Source organism: Dromiciops gliroides, chromosome X (assembly GCF_019393635.1).
Source record: "Dromiciops gliroides isolate mDroGli1 chromosome X, mDroGli1.pri, whole genome shotgun sequence".
Lineage (NCBI taxonomy): Eukaryota > Metazoa > Chordata > Mammalia > Microbiotheria > Microbiotheriidae > Dromiciops > Dromiciops gliroides.
The window spans coordinates 63,777,204-63,795,911 of NC_057867.1; the positions used below are offsets into that span (position 1 = coordinate 63,777,204).

At 45.6% G+C, this 18,708-nt stretch overlaps 1 protein-coding gene across 1 annotated transcript in view; it reads left to right on the forward strand.

Moving 5' to 3' along the window:
- Window positions 1-853: 853 nt before the first annotated feature.
- Window positions 854-18,708, forward strand: part of FATE1 (fetal and adult testis expressed 1) — a 59,111-nt gene continuing 41,256 nt past the window's right edge. Inside the window, exon 1 of the mRNA XM_043974666.1 lies at window positions 854-1,046. Within this exon, the coding sequence (XP_043830601.1) occupies window positions 854-1,046 (193 nt within the window). The remainder of the gene's footprint in view (window positions 1,047-18,708) is intronic.

Genomic DNA, 18,708 nt, shown 5'->3' on the forward strand with positions numbered 1-18,708 from the left:
CCTTCTCACCCCCCCATAAGCTTCAGCTCAACCAACCCCAATGCCCCACTTCCTTGGCCAGAACCAGGTAGTCTTTGGGGGAGGGGAGGGAGGAGATGCTATTCAGAACCTCTTGGTATCTTTCCAGGGAGCCCCAGCCCAGCCTAGGCCCCTACCACCCATGAAGATAGTTCTACATTGGACGTTGTCACTGTGTCCATTCCCTCCCATGAACCTTCCTGGGTTGTTATTCACACTGATGTGTGGGAGTATAAACCAGTCATCAGATCTCATTGGGAACAGTGGCATGACCCCCAGATGGGCTGTCTCATGGGATGGTTTATGCTTTTCTGTAACCTTTAAAGGATCAGCCTATACCAGAAGCCCCCAGGGTTGACCTGCTCTCGGCTTCTGCTAATACAGGGGTTCTTAACCTTTTTTTTTTTTATCATGTTTTGGCAGTCTACTGAAACCAATACCTCCCAGAATCACGATTTGAAATGCATGGAATAGAACACAAGGTTACCAAGGAAGAAGATTATCTTGAAACCCAGTTATCTGAATACTTTTAAAAACGTAGTTCATGGACTCTTAGTTAAGGACTGCCGTGTTCATGGGAGATATCCCAGAGGTGGTTTGGTGAGAATGTACCAATGTCCTTTTCTCTGCTCTTCCTTCTAGCCTGCTCACAAGAGGCATGAATAATTCCAACCTAACAAAAGATTATGGGAAAGACAACACCAACATATTTTCTTTTTTTGGACAGCCCACTGATGACCCAGATCTTTCCTTCATGGCTATGTTCTTGCTGGTGATAATGCTTCTGCTGATCTCTTCTTTTTTTTACTTCTCTTGGAAGTGCTTTATAGACATGATGTGCAAGGTGACATCCTGTGATCTGAACCATGGTGGCCCCGATAACTCAGGGCCCAGCCCTGTTCCAGATTCCCTACGTCAGATTTTTTGTCACCAGTCAGGGCCCATTGATTGGTATGGGCCAGGGGGTCCCCTGGAGGCCCGGGATGAAATGCAGAGGGAACCATCTGAGCCATCCATTTTGCATTCCGGTAGAAGCCCAAAGTCTGTGATCTCCAGGCAGTCGAATGAATCCCCTCCACCTCCCCATGAGGAGGGGAGCCCCTGTCCTTTGGCTACGACCTCTGTTTAGGAGGACACACAGCAGTTATTCACCCCTACAATATAATACCAAAGAATTGGATTTTAATGCATTCTGGTGTCTCATTTGCTCATTTTTAGTCATATTCTGCCACTACAGCTTCACTTGCCTCATTTCAAGATGGTTTCATCACTTTGAAAAAGTCCCTTGCTATGCCCCACCCGAAATCCTTTGCTTAGAAGAGAGGGGGATTTTCATTCATACAGCAGTTAGTAGGAGCCAGGTGATACAATAGCCTTTCAGGGTAGGTGCTATTATTCTCATTTCATTTATGGCTGAGGAAATGGAGGTAGACCGTGATTTGACCATAGTCACACAGCTAGTAAGCTGTGAATTCAAGTCTTCCTGATTCCATGTCCAGTGTACCACCTAGCAGCGGGCTCAAATAGGCAGAGGGAATGAGAGGCATGTGTAGAAGCAGATTCATGGGGCCCATGGAAAATGGGGAGCCAAGATGGACATGGCACCTCTACTAATCCAGTCTTTAGGGATGGGCCATGGGTTAAAATAGCAAGAGCCTTTCCAGAAGAGAAAAGGGAGTAGGTAAAGTTCAATAAAACATTAGTAGGGGCATCCATAGAAATGACACGGAAGGGGCAGCTAGGTGGCGCAGTGGATAGAGCACTGGTCCTGGATTCAGGAGGACCTGAGTTCAAATCTGAGTTCAGACACTTGACACTAGCTGTGTGACCCTGGGCAAGTCACTTAACTCCAATTGCCTCACCAAAAAAGAAAAGAAATGACACGGAAGACCCCCCAGATGGGGGGTAGTGACTGGGAGCTCACTGCCCCACTTCCTTCTAGGCCCAGGGCAATAACAGCTAGTACTTCCCCTGAGATACCATCTGGTTTCTGTGATCAGTAAGTGTGGGGTAAAAGGGGCAGTTACTAGAGGGCCAGATGCAGACTGAGGGCCCCCCTGCTGGGGGGGCACCCAGTCAATTCCCTTTCCCTCCCTACTGTGTGCCTGGCTTGTCTCTACTCTGCTGAGTCTTTTGTGCAAGTCCCATTTTGAATTAACGAGTTATAGCTGATTCTCTTTGGCCATCTTTCTCCTTGCTCTTTCTGGGGCATTTTTAGCCGTTTCCTGGAGTGCTTGTCAGGATTCTGACTCCTGTGGTTCCGGATGTGCTGCCATCTTCCCATCATTCCACACTGTTTCCGTTAATCACATCCCAACCCCCACAGTAATCCAAGGCCCCCCCCAAAAAAGTTCAGCACCTGATTTGCCCTAGCAACAGCTCCCCAGCAGCCTCTGCCTGCCTGCCTCACCCCTCTGGTTAGTGCCGAGGACTGACACAACCATTAGCCCCATCCACTCCCCATCAATTGGAGATTACACATCTGGAATGGAGGTGTTAGAAATCCATTATCCTGGAAAAGATTGAGCCTGCATTGTGGTAAATTACCCAATAACACCCAACTCTTTGAACTGACACCAGGCTGTCCATATGTGAAGGTAATGTGGCTAATGATATCATTAGAACGACCCGGTCCGAGGCTTCTCATTCCTGTGGGTAGGACTGGATTTGCCCTGAACCACTCATACATTCTCGACTGGTGCCCCTTGCCACCATCAGCCCCATCATTAGACTGAAGTGCCTGGCCAAGCCTAGAGAGAAGGCTTCTTGGGAAGTAAGGGAGCCAAGCCCCACAGCTGCACAACTTGAGGATTCTGCATCAGGCAGCCCCTCTGAAAACCCTCTGGCTCTGACCGCTGCCTAAGCAGGAATCCTTTCTGGAACATCCTCCACAGTGGGCAGCTGGGTGACCCTGGGACCCATTCCCAAAAAGGATTGCTTAGCTTCTCAGTTTGTCCTCAGGGTGAGCAGAAATCTGCTCCTGTGGCACCCCTCCATGGTTAGGGCCAGAAACCCTGTGAGTTCACTGATATAGGGAACTCCCTCCACCAAGATAATTCAGCACCAGTCTTAGTTGCCTAGGGCAGTGAGAGGTTAAGTAATTTTCCCTGAGTCACACAGCCAGTGTGGGTCAGGGGCAGGACTTGAAAGCAGGTTTTCCTGGTTCAAAGCCAGCTCACTGTCTACCGTATTCCCTTTCTGCTAGGGCTAAGCAAATCCTAACTAGGTTTCTACAGGACAACCCTGGAAATATTTGAGGACTGTGGGTCATTCTTCCCTGCTCCCCTCTTCTCTAGGCAGGCAGTACATGCAATGGCTGCTCATACAGCACATTGTGGTTACTGTGTTATGGAATGCTCCAGGCTTGCCAGCGTCCTGTATTGGGGCTGGGCCAGGGCAGAGGACAGTGGGGGCCTGCTACCCATCTCACTCTGGCTCCCAATATTCCCTGGGCTCTCCTTGTGGCTGCCTGTCACATGTCAGACTCGCTCCTGAGTCTGCAGGCCACTAAAACCCCTACATCTCTCCCCCATCACCTGCTTTCACGCCCCATTTCTTCTATTTGGGGCTCAGGTGTTTTCTTAACCCAAGTAAAGAACTTTTTTCATTTACTCCAATACGTCATACATGGATATATTTGGGGCATTGTGGGTATTCCTTCTGTTGGCATAGGTTGTAACTCTTCTGTGACCTAGTAGGCTGTCTTAAAGAGTGGTTGTGGCCCCTCCATTTACCTTCCTGTGGCCAGCTTGGGGGCGAGCCCTTGTGAACTTAGCTCTTTGATCCTTCAACACACAATCCATCACTGGGCCAAAAGCCTAATGCTTTCCCACTTGGAAAGACCTACCAGAGAGTTGGTCAGCTGGCATTGCCTTGGGGAGGCCAGAGCCACACCTCCACACCACCATGAGACATGGGAGGGTGACATTATTAGAGAACTAGATATTTATTCCTATTCAATTCCATCAGTCATCAGTCTAACAAGATTTTTTTTTGAATCCCAATTTTTGGATCTGCCATGAAATTCACAGGACCATAAAATATTCAAAATGCAAGATGGGGAAACTGAGACCTGATCATATGATCAGAAATTTAGAGCTAGGAGGGGCCTTCGAATCATTTAGTCCAATGCTCCATTTTAAATATGAGGAAGAGAATTGAGGTCACTTGCCCAAGGCCACCCAAGCAGTCACAAAGTTGGCCTTTTGCCCACGGTCGCCTGGGGCAGAGCCGGGCACCAAAGAGTTAGTGTTGTTTTGGGGTTTTCCCCCTCCACCATGCTGCTTCTCTGCTTGCTTTCCCTCTTAGCTTTATGCAATCTGTGAATTTGGTCACCTTGCACATCTTGGTTACTAATTTCCATGGGTTGGAAGTCAATCTTGTGGGTTGCCCCCTCATGTATCACAATGCTTGGAAGAGAGATGATTTCCAAGTTTTCTTCACCTTGACTTCAAGAGCATAAGGGGAAGAGGACAGGGCGCTCAAGGAGACCCTCTCCCAGTTTGATTCTTGGCACTCATCTGATTTTTCACTCACCCTGGGCTGTTCAGACAGGAAGAAGGCAGAGATAACGGCTAGCTAAGGAGTGAATTAAATGATATATTCAGAAGAGCCCATAGGAGGCGCTGTCTCAAGCTTATTCCCTGCCTTTCCTCCATCTAACTACTAATGTGAGAGACTGTGAGGCCAAGTGGAAAGAGGCCTGGTCTTTATGGCAGAGGATCTGGAGCTAAACCCTAGTTCTGCCCCATTTGTTTGTTGCCTGTGTGACCCTGGACTAATTACTGAATCTTTCTGGGCTCTGGGCATCTGGAGAATGAAAGCCTTGGACCAGATGATCTCTAAGTTCCTTTCCAGCTCAGAGATATCTGTGACTGCACCTGGATGACTTTGTTGCTCTGGCTTCTGAATATCTACCCAAGTCAAATGCTTATTCACTGGCTCTTTAAAAAACACAACAAAATCCTTTCCTTTTGTTTTTCTTCTGAAATTATTAACTTAAGGATCAGCAACTAAGAAATGTTTCATTACACATGGGAGAAAAATAAGGCTGGTATGCAGAATTATGAAGTCCCCTCCTTTTTTCCCACAGCAGTTCTGTCATTCTGTGATGCTGTAGTTGTGAGTCCTAGTGAAACCCCCATATACGTACAGAACCCAGGCCCTGGCACAAGCCTACTTGCCCCTCCCCCCCAAAATAGGATGTCCTAGTGCTGGCAGAACAGCTAATGATGTTCTGGAGGATAAAAACCTCTTCCATTAATGTCCAGAAGTTGGCAAAGAGGTGGATAAGAAGCATTCATGGCCTCTCTTTTACCTCGCAAGGAATGACAGTTGTCATTTAGTCTTTCAGTCACATCTGACTCTTTGTGACCCCATTTGGGGTTTTCTTGGCAGAGATGCTGAAGTGGTTTGCCTTTTCTTTCTCCAGATCATTTTACAGATGAGGAAACTGAGGCCAACAGGGTGCAGTGGTTTGCGCAGGGTCACATGGCTAGTAAGTGACTGAGACCAGATTTGAACTCAGGAAGATGAGTTTTTCTGACTCCAGCCCAGTGCTCTATCTACTGCCTCACCTAGGTGTCCCAAGGAGAGAGAGAGAGAGAGAGAGAGAGAGAGAGAGAGAGAGAGAGAGAGAGAGAGAGAGAGAGAGAGAGAGAGAGGGAGGGAGGGAGGGAGGGAGGGAGGGAGGGAGGGAGAGAGAGAGAGAGAGAGAGAGAGAGAGAGAGAGAGAGAGAGAGGGAGGGAGGGAGGGAGGGAGGGAGGGAGGGAGGGAGGGAGGGAGAGAGAGAGAGAGAGAGAGAGAGAGAGAGAGAGAGAGAGAGAGAGAGAGAGAGAAGGAAAGAAAAAGGGGAGATAGGAGAATAAATATAGCAGACTACCAAAAACTTCCCCATTGCCTTGGGTATCTGTTGGGGCCTTCCCTGAAGGGCTGCCCTAGAAGAAAGGTCTGGGGTGGGGAAGAAGCAGAGAAGGAGGGAGAACTGGATGGGTAGGAATTTGGATGGACCTTGGGATTACAGTAGAGATGGAAGTCTCAAGGTCAGTTTCCTAATAGAAGGAAAACCAGTGCAAGTGGGAGCCTATTGTACCACAGTATTCCTGTTTCATAACCCTTCTTCCAAATGCACTTTGCACCATAGTCTATGGAACTTACTACACAATCATACAGGGGAAAGGTCTGTACAGTATTTAGCAGACACCTTTTATTCATGGTTGTCATATCTAAGGAAATAACATCCATTGAGAGATGAAAGGAGTTTATTCATCAAACAGAGGCAGCTAGGTGGCTCAGTAGATAAGAGTGGTGGGCCTGGAATCAGGAACATCTGAGTTCAAATCCAGCCTCAGACACTCACTAGCTGTGTGAGCCCGAACAAGTCACTCAACCTCTGTTTGCCTTAATCCACTAGAGAATCAATCAATCAACTCAAATCACTTCAGTATCTCTGCCAAGAAAACCCCATGGACAGTATGGTCCACGGGTCACAAAGAATTGGACACAACCGAACAATCGTTAGGTCATTTTGCAGTCATGCCTGTGTCTTCCTGACCCCATTTGGGGTTTTCTTGGCAAAGATACTGGAGTGGCTTGCCATCTCCTTCTCCAGCTCATTTGACAGATGAGGAAACTGAGGCAGATAACAATGAATTGGCATTTATTAAGTGCCTACCATATTCCAGACATGGTGCCAGGCTCTGGTATTCCAAAGACAAGAGCCAGCCCCTGCTCTCAAGGCATTTGATTTTTTAAAAAATAGAGTACCATCAAAAGCAACACATTTTTGAATTTATATGTAAATTGATGATTTTTTAAAAATACAATTCCTACAGAAAAAAACACACCCACAATCTGCAAGTGTCTATTTAAGACATTTTAAAAAATGTGATTGATGATATGGGTATCTGCTAACTACAATAGGTTTTTTTTATGTTTTTTTCTCTTTTTTGGGTGGGAATTGGGGTTAAGTGACTTGCCCAGGGTCACACAGCTAGTAAGTGTCAAGTGTCTGAGGCTGGATTTGAACTCAGGTACTCCTGACTCCAGGACTGGTGCTCTATCCACTGAGCCATCTAGCTGCCCCTATATTTTTTTCAGTTTTTTTCTTTTTCTTTTTTTTTTTTTTTTTGGTAATAGGTTTTTTTTTTTTTTAAAGGGGGGGATATCTGAGATCACTTCCAGGGGGGGCCTATTTTGAGGGCTTTCATTGTAATGTCGTCTTGTGCCCCATGTGCCTAGTCCCTTCTAACCCTTCACCTGGTGTCTGTGTTTGGACTTGGTATGAGGAAATTTAAAGGAAGGGCCCAAGCAAGGGAAAGGTGCCGTCTCCCTGGGGCTTTGCAGACCTTTCAACCCAGTGCCCTTGTTTTAGGGGGATGCTGCAATGGAGGGCGGAAGAATATATTGCAGTGGAAGCTGTCTTGTAGCCAACGCCCTGCCCTCCCTCTTTCGTTGGAAAAGGTCTTTCTGGGCTAGTGCAAAGCTCCCCAGACCCATGGGCCAGCCGCACATTTCTTTGTGTCCCGTGGGGGCGACACCCCCCCACACACATTGGTTCTTGGACTTCCTCTCTTTGGATCCCATCCCATGGGCGGCAGCAGTAGGATGAAATGTGAGGACTGCTTGATGCTCTTTTGGGGCAAACCCAAACTGTGTGAGGAGGAAGGCTAGGAATTTAGGCTGTAGTTTGCATTTTTTTACAGGCTTAGAAAAACTTCATAGGAATATTGCTGCGACTTCTTTTTAAGCCTCAAACCTTTTAAAACTAAAGGGGAAATGGTTAGCGGTCCCCCAGAGTTTTTGTAATGGAAGCAGGAGAGATACAGGCTCTGGCGCTGAGCATAGCCTCTCAGCATCCCAATTACCATTGCCCACGCTAATGGAAATGCAGCATTAAACAAGCTCGGGCAATCAGGCGGGCGGAAGCCAACGGCTCCTCTCTCTGTTCTGCGTGGGGATTCCATTGCGGTTAGTGGGAGTTCCATGGGGTGCTTAGGAAATAAGATTCTGATTCATTCCTCCCCGTGGTGCCCCGGGGAAGCCAGGTAGCATCAGTGATGCAGGGCCGACAGTTTACGGGATGAAGATTTTGTTTTCCATCTTTGCAGCCGGGTTATTTCCCTGGATGGAGACTCACTCAATACCATAGCCAAGGGTTGGTTCTAACCACATGATGGCTGACAATAAAGGTCACCTTTGGGTGTACTCATGTCTAGAAAGGAATCTCTTCTGCAAACAGCCTCTGTCTTTTATATGGAAATGCTAGATTAGCGTGTGTGTGTGTGTGTGTGTGTGTGTGTGTGTGTGTGTGTGTGTGTGTGAGAGAGAGAGAGAGAGAGAGAGAGAGAGAGAGAGAGAGAGAGGTGGGGGGAGACACTGGCTGCAAATCCATTCTCGGGACTGAAGTAAAAAGATTGACTAGGAAAGGAACTTATCTCCATTATTTTTCAGCCTGATAAATAATAATACTCCTTTTCAGGATTATGCCTATTAAAAAATAAGCAAAGCCTCCTCACTGAACTCCACTGATCAGTATAATTAGCTAATTTTCAAGTCATGCAATCAGATTGCATGTAACTACAGTAAAACCTCATTAATTTGTATCACACTCATTTGAAACATGTGATAATTCATACATGATTATTAGGGAATCAAGAGTTTGAAATGTGTATATATATAATCTGGGTTTTTTTTAAAGGGTTATGCTGAGGAATAAGAAAAATCCAGTCTAAAATCATTAGCATTTCCAAATGAAAGGCTCGAGAAATTTCCTTTACAGATGCCTTCAACTTCTGCTCCCCCCTAATTCTCATGTGTTTGGGATTTTTTTTCCTTTTATGAAATGTCATTCTCTCATGAGCTCCACTAATTTTATTGATTACATTTATGACTATCTGTCAATTAGACTGTTTTACAAGAATAAAACTATATACTCCTTTTAGCATCTTCTCCAATTTTCTGACTTGCCTCTCCTCATTCCCGCCCCCACCCCCAAATCCCTGCTATTCTAAATTAGTGAGGTTTTAGTTTCCTTTGCCTCTGGGTAGTCAGTCTCTGCCTTAGAAAGACAAGATACCAAAAAGAAGAAAGAAAAAAAACAGAATAGAGACTAGATCTGTGATTTCATTTCTATAGGGATCTCTTAGATGAGAGAACTACCCCATTGGCACCTTCTCTGCATCTCATATCTTAGAGACTTGTGTACAGCACCGGGAAGTTCAAATGACTTGCCTAGGGTCACACAGGCATTGGGAATAGGAGGTGACACTTGAACCCAGATCCAGATATGGTCTCAAAAATAGCCTACACCATCATCCTTGCCTCCTCTCTCCCCCACAACTAATGGCTCAATTGTTTGTCTTTCCTCCTTGTGTTTGTGCATATGGTAGGAGTTGCCATTCTGAATGCCTCCAAGCACAAACCCTGGTGCCCTTCTGCCTCTCAATCGCCCCTCCTTACTAAGCTTGCATCCCCAGGCCCAAGCACACCTGGCTCTGCCCTCTTTGTTGCGGTGAATTTCCAGCAGTGGGAACGTTGATGTGTGAAACTGCAGATAGAGAAATTGTTACTGTGAGCCGACTTGATCTTACATCATTTAAAACCCTGCTCATCTTGCTTTCCTCTGTACATGCAGTAATAGGATTTCACTGGAGCCTGGAGCAACAAGACGGAATGTTTTCTCTCCTTCTCTCTTCACAAGTAATGAGTTTAGCAGTTTATATGCTGTCAAATTTAATATGTTTCTGTGCAAAAAAAATTAAAAACCAACAGCACTGCCAATCAAATACCTAATGCCCTGCCTTATTGGACAAAATGGGAACCGGTCTCTGGTGACTTTCATACTTTGGATGCTGGTGGTCTGCTCCCAAGGTGTGGGCAGCACAGAGCAACCCAAGGCAAACCCAGGCATTCTGGGCCAAGAGATATGAAAGATGGTTTATCTCTCACCCTGGTGTCATGGGGGTAGGTAGCAAGCATTTACAAAGCTCCTTACTACATATCAGGCATTGTGCTAAGCGCTTCCCAAAGATTATTTCATTCAATCCTCACAACAACCCGGGGAGATAGGTACTATTATTGTCTCCATTTTTCAGTTGAGGAAACTGAGGCACACAAGTAAAACGACCTGCCCAGGGTCACACAGCTAGTAACTCTCTGAGGTCAGATTTGAACTCAGGTCTTCCTTACTCCAGGCCCACTACTCTAACCACTGCACCACCTAGGTAGACCTTGGTGTTCTTAACCTCAGGTCCAGGGATTTTCTTAACCTTTTGACAATTGTATTTCAACAACATCAGTTTCCTTCGTAGCCCCGTGTATTTTATTTGATGCACTTAAAAGCATAATTCTGAGAAGGGGTCCATAGATTTCACTAGATTGTCCCTAGAAACCAAGGTGAAGAATCCCTGAGCTAGTAGCATCTTCCATCAAGTAGGCTGGATAATCTGGAATTGGATTCTTGGTTATTACCTTATGTTTTTTGATATACCTGCTTAGGGGCCAGGCATGTGCGTGTGAGTGGGTTGGTGGGTGGGTGTCGAATTCCCCTCTGAGCAGGTAGGCATCATAGCAACTCTATGTTCTGTACACAGGAACCAAGCTTGCTGAGAGAGCCATGGGCGGGCTCTGCTTCTTCAGCCTGTACCTCAAAACTCTGAAGGTGGGCGTCTGCACAGGGCCCGGCCAGTGGTCAGCTCAACCAATGAAACTGTTTCCCTCAGTGCCTCCAGCCTCAGAAAGAAGGCAATAATAACAGTAATCACAATAAAATGGCCTCCCACAGTGGGCTTAGCCTGAAAGAACTTGATCTTTCTTCCAGTTGATAGCTGTGAAAAAGATCCTGGGCAGAGGGTTGAAGGCAATCTACAAGTTAGCAGTGAAGATGGAAAGCATGAATCCATAATGAACCAATTGCATAATGCATGCAGCTTCCTGTTGGAGGGGATGGCATGGTGGCTAACCCCTAGGAGTGGGCCCCAGGGACCCTGGGCCCCATTGGATTCAGCTCCAGCAAGTTGGATTGCCTTGAGATATCTCCAGGCCTCCATTTCTTCATCTACAAAATAGGAGCCAGAGTCTGTTCCTCCAGTTCCCCACAAAGGGATGTGATAAGTGATAAGCATTATGGGAGCAGGCCGTAACTTGTAAATATTGTGTTGCAAAAGTTGGTTTGGAATCTGGGCGATGCTTTCCTGTCTAAGCCAGGTTCTGCTCAGTGGGCGGGCTGGCGGGGTTCCCAGGCTACCTCCTGGGAATAAGGGACTGCAGAATGTCCTTGGATGGACGATAGCACTGGACTAGATATACCTTGACCATCGAGTATAACAATGTTTCATTGCAGAAACATGGTTGGCCTTCCCAGGAACATCTTCAGGGTTTCTCAAGGCCTTCTACAATCTGACTTCAATGTGTCTTTCTAGCCTTCCTGTTCCATACCTTCCCCCCACCACCACCACTCATGGTAGCCTCCAGCCCAGATGTCTTTTTATCTCTCTTCTTTCCCGAAGACAGTTTAGCGACCACCTCCTCCATTTAACTCTCAGAACTGTGCAGTAGAGGCACTCCCCCCACCTCAATCAGAGGCCACTTGGATTCCTTTTATACTCATTCCAACTAAACTATCAGCTCTGTGTGAGCAGAGCAGAGACCAGGTTGTTTTTCACACTTTTCTTTCCAGCACCTTAGCTGAAATGAAAGAATTAAATTCAGAGGAATTGATCTAATGATGCTGAGGGACTCTCCCTCCCCTCATTTGCTGATCAGGAAGATCTGAGACTTCTTCAGCTGTAAATCACTGTTCATGGCTCTCATGGTCCATGGCAAGGATGGAGGAGGTTGTGAAAGGCGGAAGCAAATGTGTCAGAGGGTGGAGGTGAGGAACAGGGGTGTGGGGATGGTGGTAACTGTGCTTTCTGCTTGTCATCAGTCATCAGAGAAACAAAAGATGTCAGATGGGACCTCTGAGGTCTTCTGGTCCAGTCTCCACCTGAGCAAGAATCCCTTCTACAAGGTCCCTGGCAAGTAGTCATCCAGGCTCCCTTGGGAACTCACTACCTCTCAAGGTTTCCTATTCCCCTTTTAAAAATTGATTTTACTTTTATTATTCTTAACAAACACAAACCTATTTTCATTTACACATCTGAACACACACAGAGGATTGTATATCAAACCCTGACTATCCATTTCATAGCACCTGTCAGGCAGTGGGTAATGAGCATCATCATCATCCCCTGCAATCCTGGCTGGTCATAGCACTGATCCAGGTTCTTAAGTCAAAGTGATTTGTTTTTACAATGTTGTTGTCCTTGTATACATTTTGTCTCTTTGTTCTCATTTTACATTAGCTCATACCACATAGGACTCTTTGAAATTGGTTTTTTTTTTATCATTTCTTTTCTTTTTTTGTGAGGCAATTGGGGTTAAGTGACTTGCCCAGGGTCACACAGCTAATAAGTGTTAAGTGTCTGAGGCTGGATTTGAACTCAGGTCCTCCTGAATCCAGGGCCGGTGCTCTATCCACTATGCCACCTAGCTGCCCCTTTTTTATCATTTCTAATGGTGCATTATATTCCATTCCATTCATATATCAAAATTTAAAAACTATTCTCCATTGTATTCTAATTCTTCATCTTTCTTTCTTTTTTCCTCTTTTAATCTCTCTTTCAGGAACAAGAAGTTTGTCTTGTTTGGGGGTGATAGCTACCTGGTATTATCTTCCCAGGGTAGCTAGGCCGGGCAGTGGATAGAGCACCGGTCCTGGGGTCAGGAAGACTCATCTTCCCGAGTTCAAATCTGGCCTCACCTACTTATGAGTTTTGTGACCCTGGGCAAGTCATTTAACCCTCTTTGTCTTAGTTCCTCATCTGTAAAATGAATTGGAGAAGGACATGGCAAACCACTCCAGTATCTCTGCCAAGAAAATCCCAAATGGTTTCACGGAAAGTCAGACATGACTGAAAAATGATTTAACAACAATATTATCTTCCCACTTAACCTCTATTCCCCTTTCTTTTTCCCCTGTTGAGTTTGATGTAATTTTACACCCAACTCTGTGTGTGTGTGTGTGTGTGTGTGTGTGTGTGTATCCATTTGACTCTGGCTGCCCCCACTCCTTCCTCCCTATCTGTATACTCCTCTCATGGACCTAAATGACGAGATTCAGCAAGTTCTCCCCACTTTTTCCTCTTCTCTACATGAGTGTATGCCTTTTACTCTCTCTTCTCTTTCCCCTCTTGAAACGTTCAGAATAGAACCAGTCCACCCCCAGCTCCTCTGTTTTTCTCATTTAACTCCCTCAATGCCCTTTGAAGACACTAAGTTTCTGAAGAGGCACTAGTTTCTTCTCCTATTAGAACATTGGCATTAGATCAGCATATGGAGGAGCTTAATAAATGCCTGTTGACTGACTGGATCCTCAGGAACCTCTATGGAGCTTCATGATGGAATATTAAGTGACTTCCGAGGCCCTGGGTACCTGGATCTTCTGGCCTCAGCCCTGCCACTAACAAGATCACACTGGCCTCTGCTACTCTTTGGGCTTCCAATGTCCCCATCTTGGGGCTTTATGACTTCCCTGAGGCTTTCTGATCAAGCTAGGGCTTTCTCAGTGGAGCCCTGAACTCTTGCCTGTGGATACAGGTCCCTCTGGCCTGCTGCTGGTCTCCTGGATGGCTCTAGACTTGTCTGTACTTGTGCTGCCTTTTCTAGTGGCCCTCTTTCCTATTGTCCATGGGATTCTGTCTGACTGTTTATGCAATTCTGGGATGGAAGAAGTCACTCATTATACTTTCTCATTTTGACCCTTATTCATTCTAGTGAGAATTTCCAGGATTTTTGCTAGAGTATGTATGTGAGAGCTGGGTGATCTGCCTCTGTTCAGGCATCCATCTTGTCCAGAGGTCTCCATTCTACTTTTTGACAGCTCCAGTTGTTAGGACACTTCCTAGCTGTGTAACCCTGGGCAAGTCACTTCAACCTATTTGCCTCAGTTTCCTCATCTGTCAAATGAGCTAGAAAAGGAAATGGAAAACTACTCCAATATCTTTGCCAAGAAAACCCCAAATGGGGCTACAGAGAGTCAGACACTACTGAAAAACAACTGAACAAAAAAATAGTTAGGTTTTCCCTTTTAGCAAGCTGAAATCTTCCCTTTCAATGTCCACTGATTGGTCCAAGTTCTACCCTCTGGAACCAAATAAAACAAATCCAATCTCTCTTCCACACAACTCACTCAAATGGATCATCATAAGTTCAGGAGTTCCTGCCAACAACCCATCCCTGCCTTCTCATCCTGGATCAGTTTGTTCCAGGTCATCCTATTAATTTACCATAAAGAGTCCACCCAGTCTGCTGGCAGCTTTGCTCACTTTCTCCAGATGCCACGAAGGTGCCAGTAGAGCACTTTGGCTTCCTCTTGACCCACTCATCTTCTCTTCCTGATCCCCAAGCCTGAAGTGTCCTTCCTCATCTCAACCTCCTGGTCTCCCTGGTGTCCTTTAAATCCCAACTAAAATCACATCTTGTACAAGAAGCCTTTCTCAGCCACTCTTAATTCCAGTTCATTCTCTTTCTTAATTATTTCCTATTCATCTGGGCTATAGTTCATTTGTACATATTTCTTTGCTTGTTGTCTCTCCCATTAGATTGTGAGCTCCTGGAGGGCAGGGGCTGTCTTTTACCTCTTTCTGTATCACTAATGCTTAGCACAGTGCCTGGCATGTGGTAGGGACTTAACAAATGTTCATTGACAGATTGTCCTATAATTCCCTGGTGACATCCTCTCCTCTTGTTCTTCTTTGGAGCTTTTCCTTGGCTCCAGATTGCAGCCTGACCACACCCACCATGCACCTCTCTGTTGCCCTATGTGTGATACTTATCCTTAATTCTTTGGAGGTAGTGGTGTTTCCTAACTTGTTGCCAGATAGCAACAACAACAAAAGGTTAGTATTGAGAAGATAGATTTCTGTTTCCACAACAAGCCCTTCAAATACTTGAAAACATACATAGCATATCCTATCTGCTGGCCCTACCCTTACCCCACCCCTCACCCACAAGCTTCTCCTGTCCTGGGCAAAGGTTTCCTTTTCCTTGCATTAGTCCTTGCATGGCACTCTTTGAATTGCATTACTCTGGACATCCTTTAGCTTGTCACTCTCCTTCTGAAAGGAGGGTGCTGGCAAGTGAACAATCCTCTGTACATGGGCTGAGCAGAGACAGAGGGCATGAGGACTGTGATGTCATCTTGTGCTAGAAGCTCTACCCCTATTAATACATTCTCGGATTATGTTCCTTTGTTGGGTGATAAAGCAGATTGGTGACTTGGATTGAGCCTGTTGACTGATACAAACCCAAACCCAACCTGAGGTCTTTTCCATGTAAATTTAATTAAGTTCAGGTGGAGCCCATTTAGGAAGCACCTATCATGTGTAAGGCAGGAGGCATTGTGGTGTGGTAGACAAGGGGCTGACCTTTTAAGGTTTCGCTTCACTGCATGAATCCCTTCTCAGTATTTCAGGCAAGAGTCTAAGACGATTAATTGCAGGTGCAGGGGCAGCTAGGTGGCACAGTGGATAAAGCACTAGCCCTGGATTCAGGAGAACCTGAGTTCAAATCCAGCCTCCAGACACTTGACACTTACTAGCTGTGTGACCCTGGGCAAGTCGCTTAACCCTCATTGCCCCGCAAAAAAAAATGCAGGTGAGTTGATGATCTGCCATGGTAGAAAGATACTCTACTGGGAATTCCCTACATGGATGAAATCCCACATACCTCCCCAACTCCACCCCCATGTACGTTAGGGACCGAGGATACAAAGTCAAGATAAAAAATGGTCTCAGTCTTCAAAGAACTTTCCAGGGGGTGGGGACACAGCCTTTAAATAGATAAGTATATAAACTATGATTTGAGAAGGGAGAGAACATTAACAACTAGAGCAATCATAAAAGGTGTCAAAGAAGAGGTGGCACCTGAGTGCTACCTTGAGACTTGAAGGAAGCTCAGGACTCTAAGAGGCAAAAGGTGAGAAGAGAAATTCATTACAGGCATGTAGCACAGCTGGTGCAAAGGCTTGGAGGTGGGAGATGGAATGGTAAATTTGTAGAATCTGTTTAAGCCAGGTTGGCTGGAATAGACAGTGTGAAGGAGAGTGATATAAAATAAGCATGCAGGAGCATCTAGGTGGCACAGTGGATAAAGCACCGGCCCTGGAGTCAGGAGGACCTGAGTTCAAATCCGGCCTCAGACACTTGACAACTTACTAGCTGTGTGATCCTGGGCAAGTCACTTAACCCCAATTGCCTCACCAAAAAAAAAAAGCATGCAAAGGTAGGTGATGAAGCTTTTTAACTAACAATTTGAGACATTTGTATTGGATCATCAAAGCAATCTCAGGTCCCTTTCAGCAGATATTATATGTTGATGGTCCTATGATCTAATGGGAAACCACTGAGCATTTTCAACCGCTGTACAGAGGATGGATTGGGTAGAGGAGACCCTGGAAACAATGAGGCCAATTAGGAGGTTTTTGCAATGGTTCAAGTGAGAGATGATGAAGGCTTGACCTAGGGTAGATGGCAAGAGAGTAGAAAGAATGAGATGGTGTGGAGTGATGGTGTGGATGTAGAATCGACGAGACCTGACCACAGCTTTTAGTAGAGAAGTATGAGGGAGAGAGAAGAGGTGAACAGGACTCCAAGCTTACAAGCCTGGGTGACTGGCAAGGTGGTGGTGCCCTCCATAGAAATGGAGAAGTATGGAGGAAGAGCAGGTTTAAGGGAGAAGATAATTGAGTTTGATGCTGACTGTGTTCTATGGGATATACTCATGGGACATCTAGCTGGCAGTTAGTGATACGAGACTGGAACTCAGAATGACTAGGGCCGATGGTGCTATGGCAGATAGAGGGCGGGATTTGGAGGCCAAGAGGCCTGCTGTCAAATCCTGCCCTAGGCGCTTACTTGCTATGTGACAGCTCTTGGCCTCAGTTCCCTCATCTGTAAATTGAAGATAATGATAGCACCTACTTTGCAGGATTGTTGTAAGGATCAAATGAGATAAGCTTTATGTAATGCGAGGTTTTCTGGTTATCTGTGGATTTCGAGGGGGGGAATCTATGTGCAGATGATCATGGCACCCAGGAGAGCTGATCAGACAAGACAACCAAGAGAGGAGAGGGCACAGGGCAGCACCTTAGGCTGCTGGGAGGGGCGGAGCTCAGAATCAACAAGCACATCATAGATGATGGTCCAGGAGAGGAGCCTGAGATAGAGCCGACGAGTAGAAAGAAATCTAGGTGACAGGATCCTGGCAGTGTCCCAAACTGCAGAGAAGACAAGGATGAGGACTGGGAAGAGACCATTGGATTCGGCAATTAAGAGAGGGTTGGTAATTTGGAGTCCGAGACCACTGCTAGGATTTGAAGCCTGATGACAAGCTGTAGAGGAGTGGGAACTAGAGACAACCAACAAAGATGGCTCTTTCTTTGTTTAAAAAAAAGTTATTGAAATCTTTTATTTTTACATTACCTCAATTTTCTCCCATACCCTTCTTCTCCTCTCCAAATCCATCCTTTATAACCAAAAATTTTAAAGCAAAATAAGAAGAGAAAAAAAGGAGCAAAATTGATCAATATGTTGAAAAAACCTGACAATAAATGCGATGTTTCCCATCCTGGGCAAAGGACTAGGAGGAGGTATCGTCTCCCATCTTTTCTGTGAGATCAGACTTGTCTTTGACATTTTGCAACATTCATTTTCAATTGTTTAGTTGTGGTTAGTGTTTCTTTTTTACATCATTGTAGTCATTTTGTACATGCTTTGTGGCTCTGGTTACTTCTTTTTTTAGTGAGGCAATTGGGGTTAAGTGACTTGCCCAGGGTCACACAGCTAGTAAGTGTTAAGTGTCTGAGGCCGGATTTGAACTCAGGTCCTCCTGAATCCAGGGCCAGTGCTCTATCCCCTGCACCATCTAGCTGACCCTGGTTACTTTATTTTTACTTTAATTTTATTGTTTTTTCCAATAAGCAAGCATTTTCCTTTTTCTCCCTCCCACTCTCCGTCTTCCCCAAAATACCCACAAAAAATAGAAAGAAAGAAAACCCTTATTACAGATAAACATGTCAAGTAAAGCACATTGTCTCCTTGGCCATGTCCCCAAATGCACGCCTCATTGTGTATTTCAAGTCCCTCACCTGTCTGGCAAGAGGTGGGCAGCATGTGTCATTTGGGAGCTTCTGGAATTGTGCTTTCTCATTACACTGATCAGGGTTCTCAAATCTCCCAAAGTTATTTGTCTTTTACAATGTTGTTGTCGGGGCGGCTAGGTGGCACAGTGGATAAAGCACCGGCCCTGGATTCAGGAGTACCTGAGTTCAAATCTGGCCTCAGACACTTGACACTTACTAGCTGTGTGACCCTGGGCAAGTCACTTAACCCCCATTGCCCCACAAAAACAAAAACAAAACAAAACAAAACAAACAATGTTGTTGTCAATGTATAAATTGTTTTCCTGGTTCTGCTGACTTCATTCTATTTCAGCCCATGGCATAATTCCATCATTCTTGGTGGGATTGTATGCAGGTACTAAAAATGACACATGCTGACTCCAGCCAGTCAGTCAACAAGGGTTAATTAAGCACTGACTATGTGCCATGCACTGTACTAATTTCTGGGGATACAAAGAAAGGCAAAAGA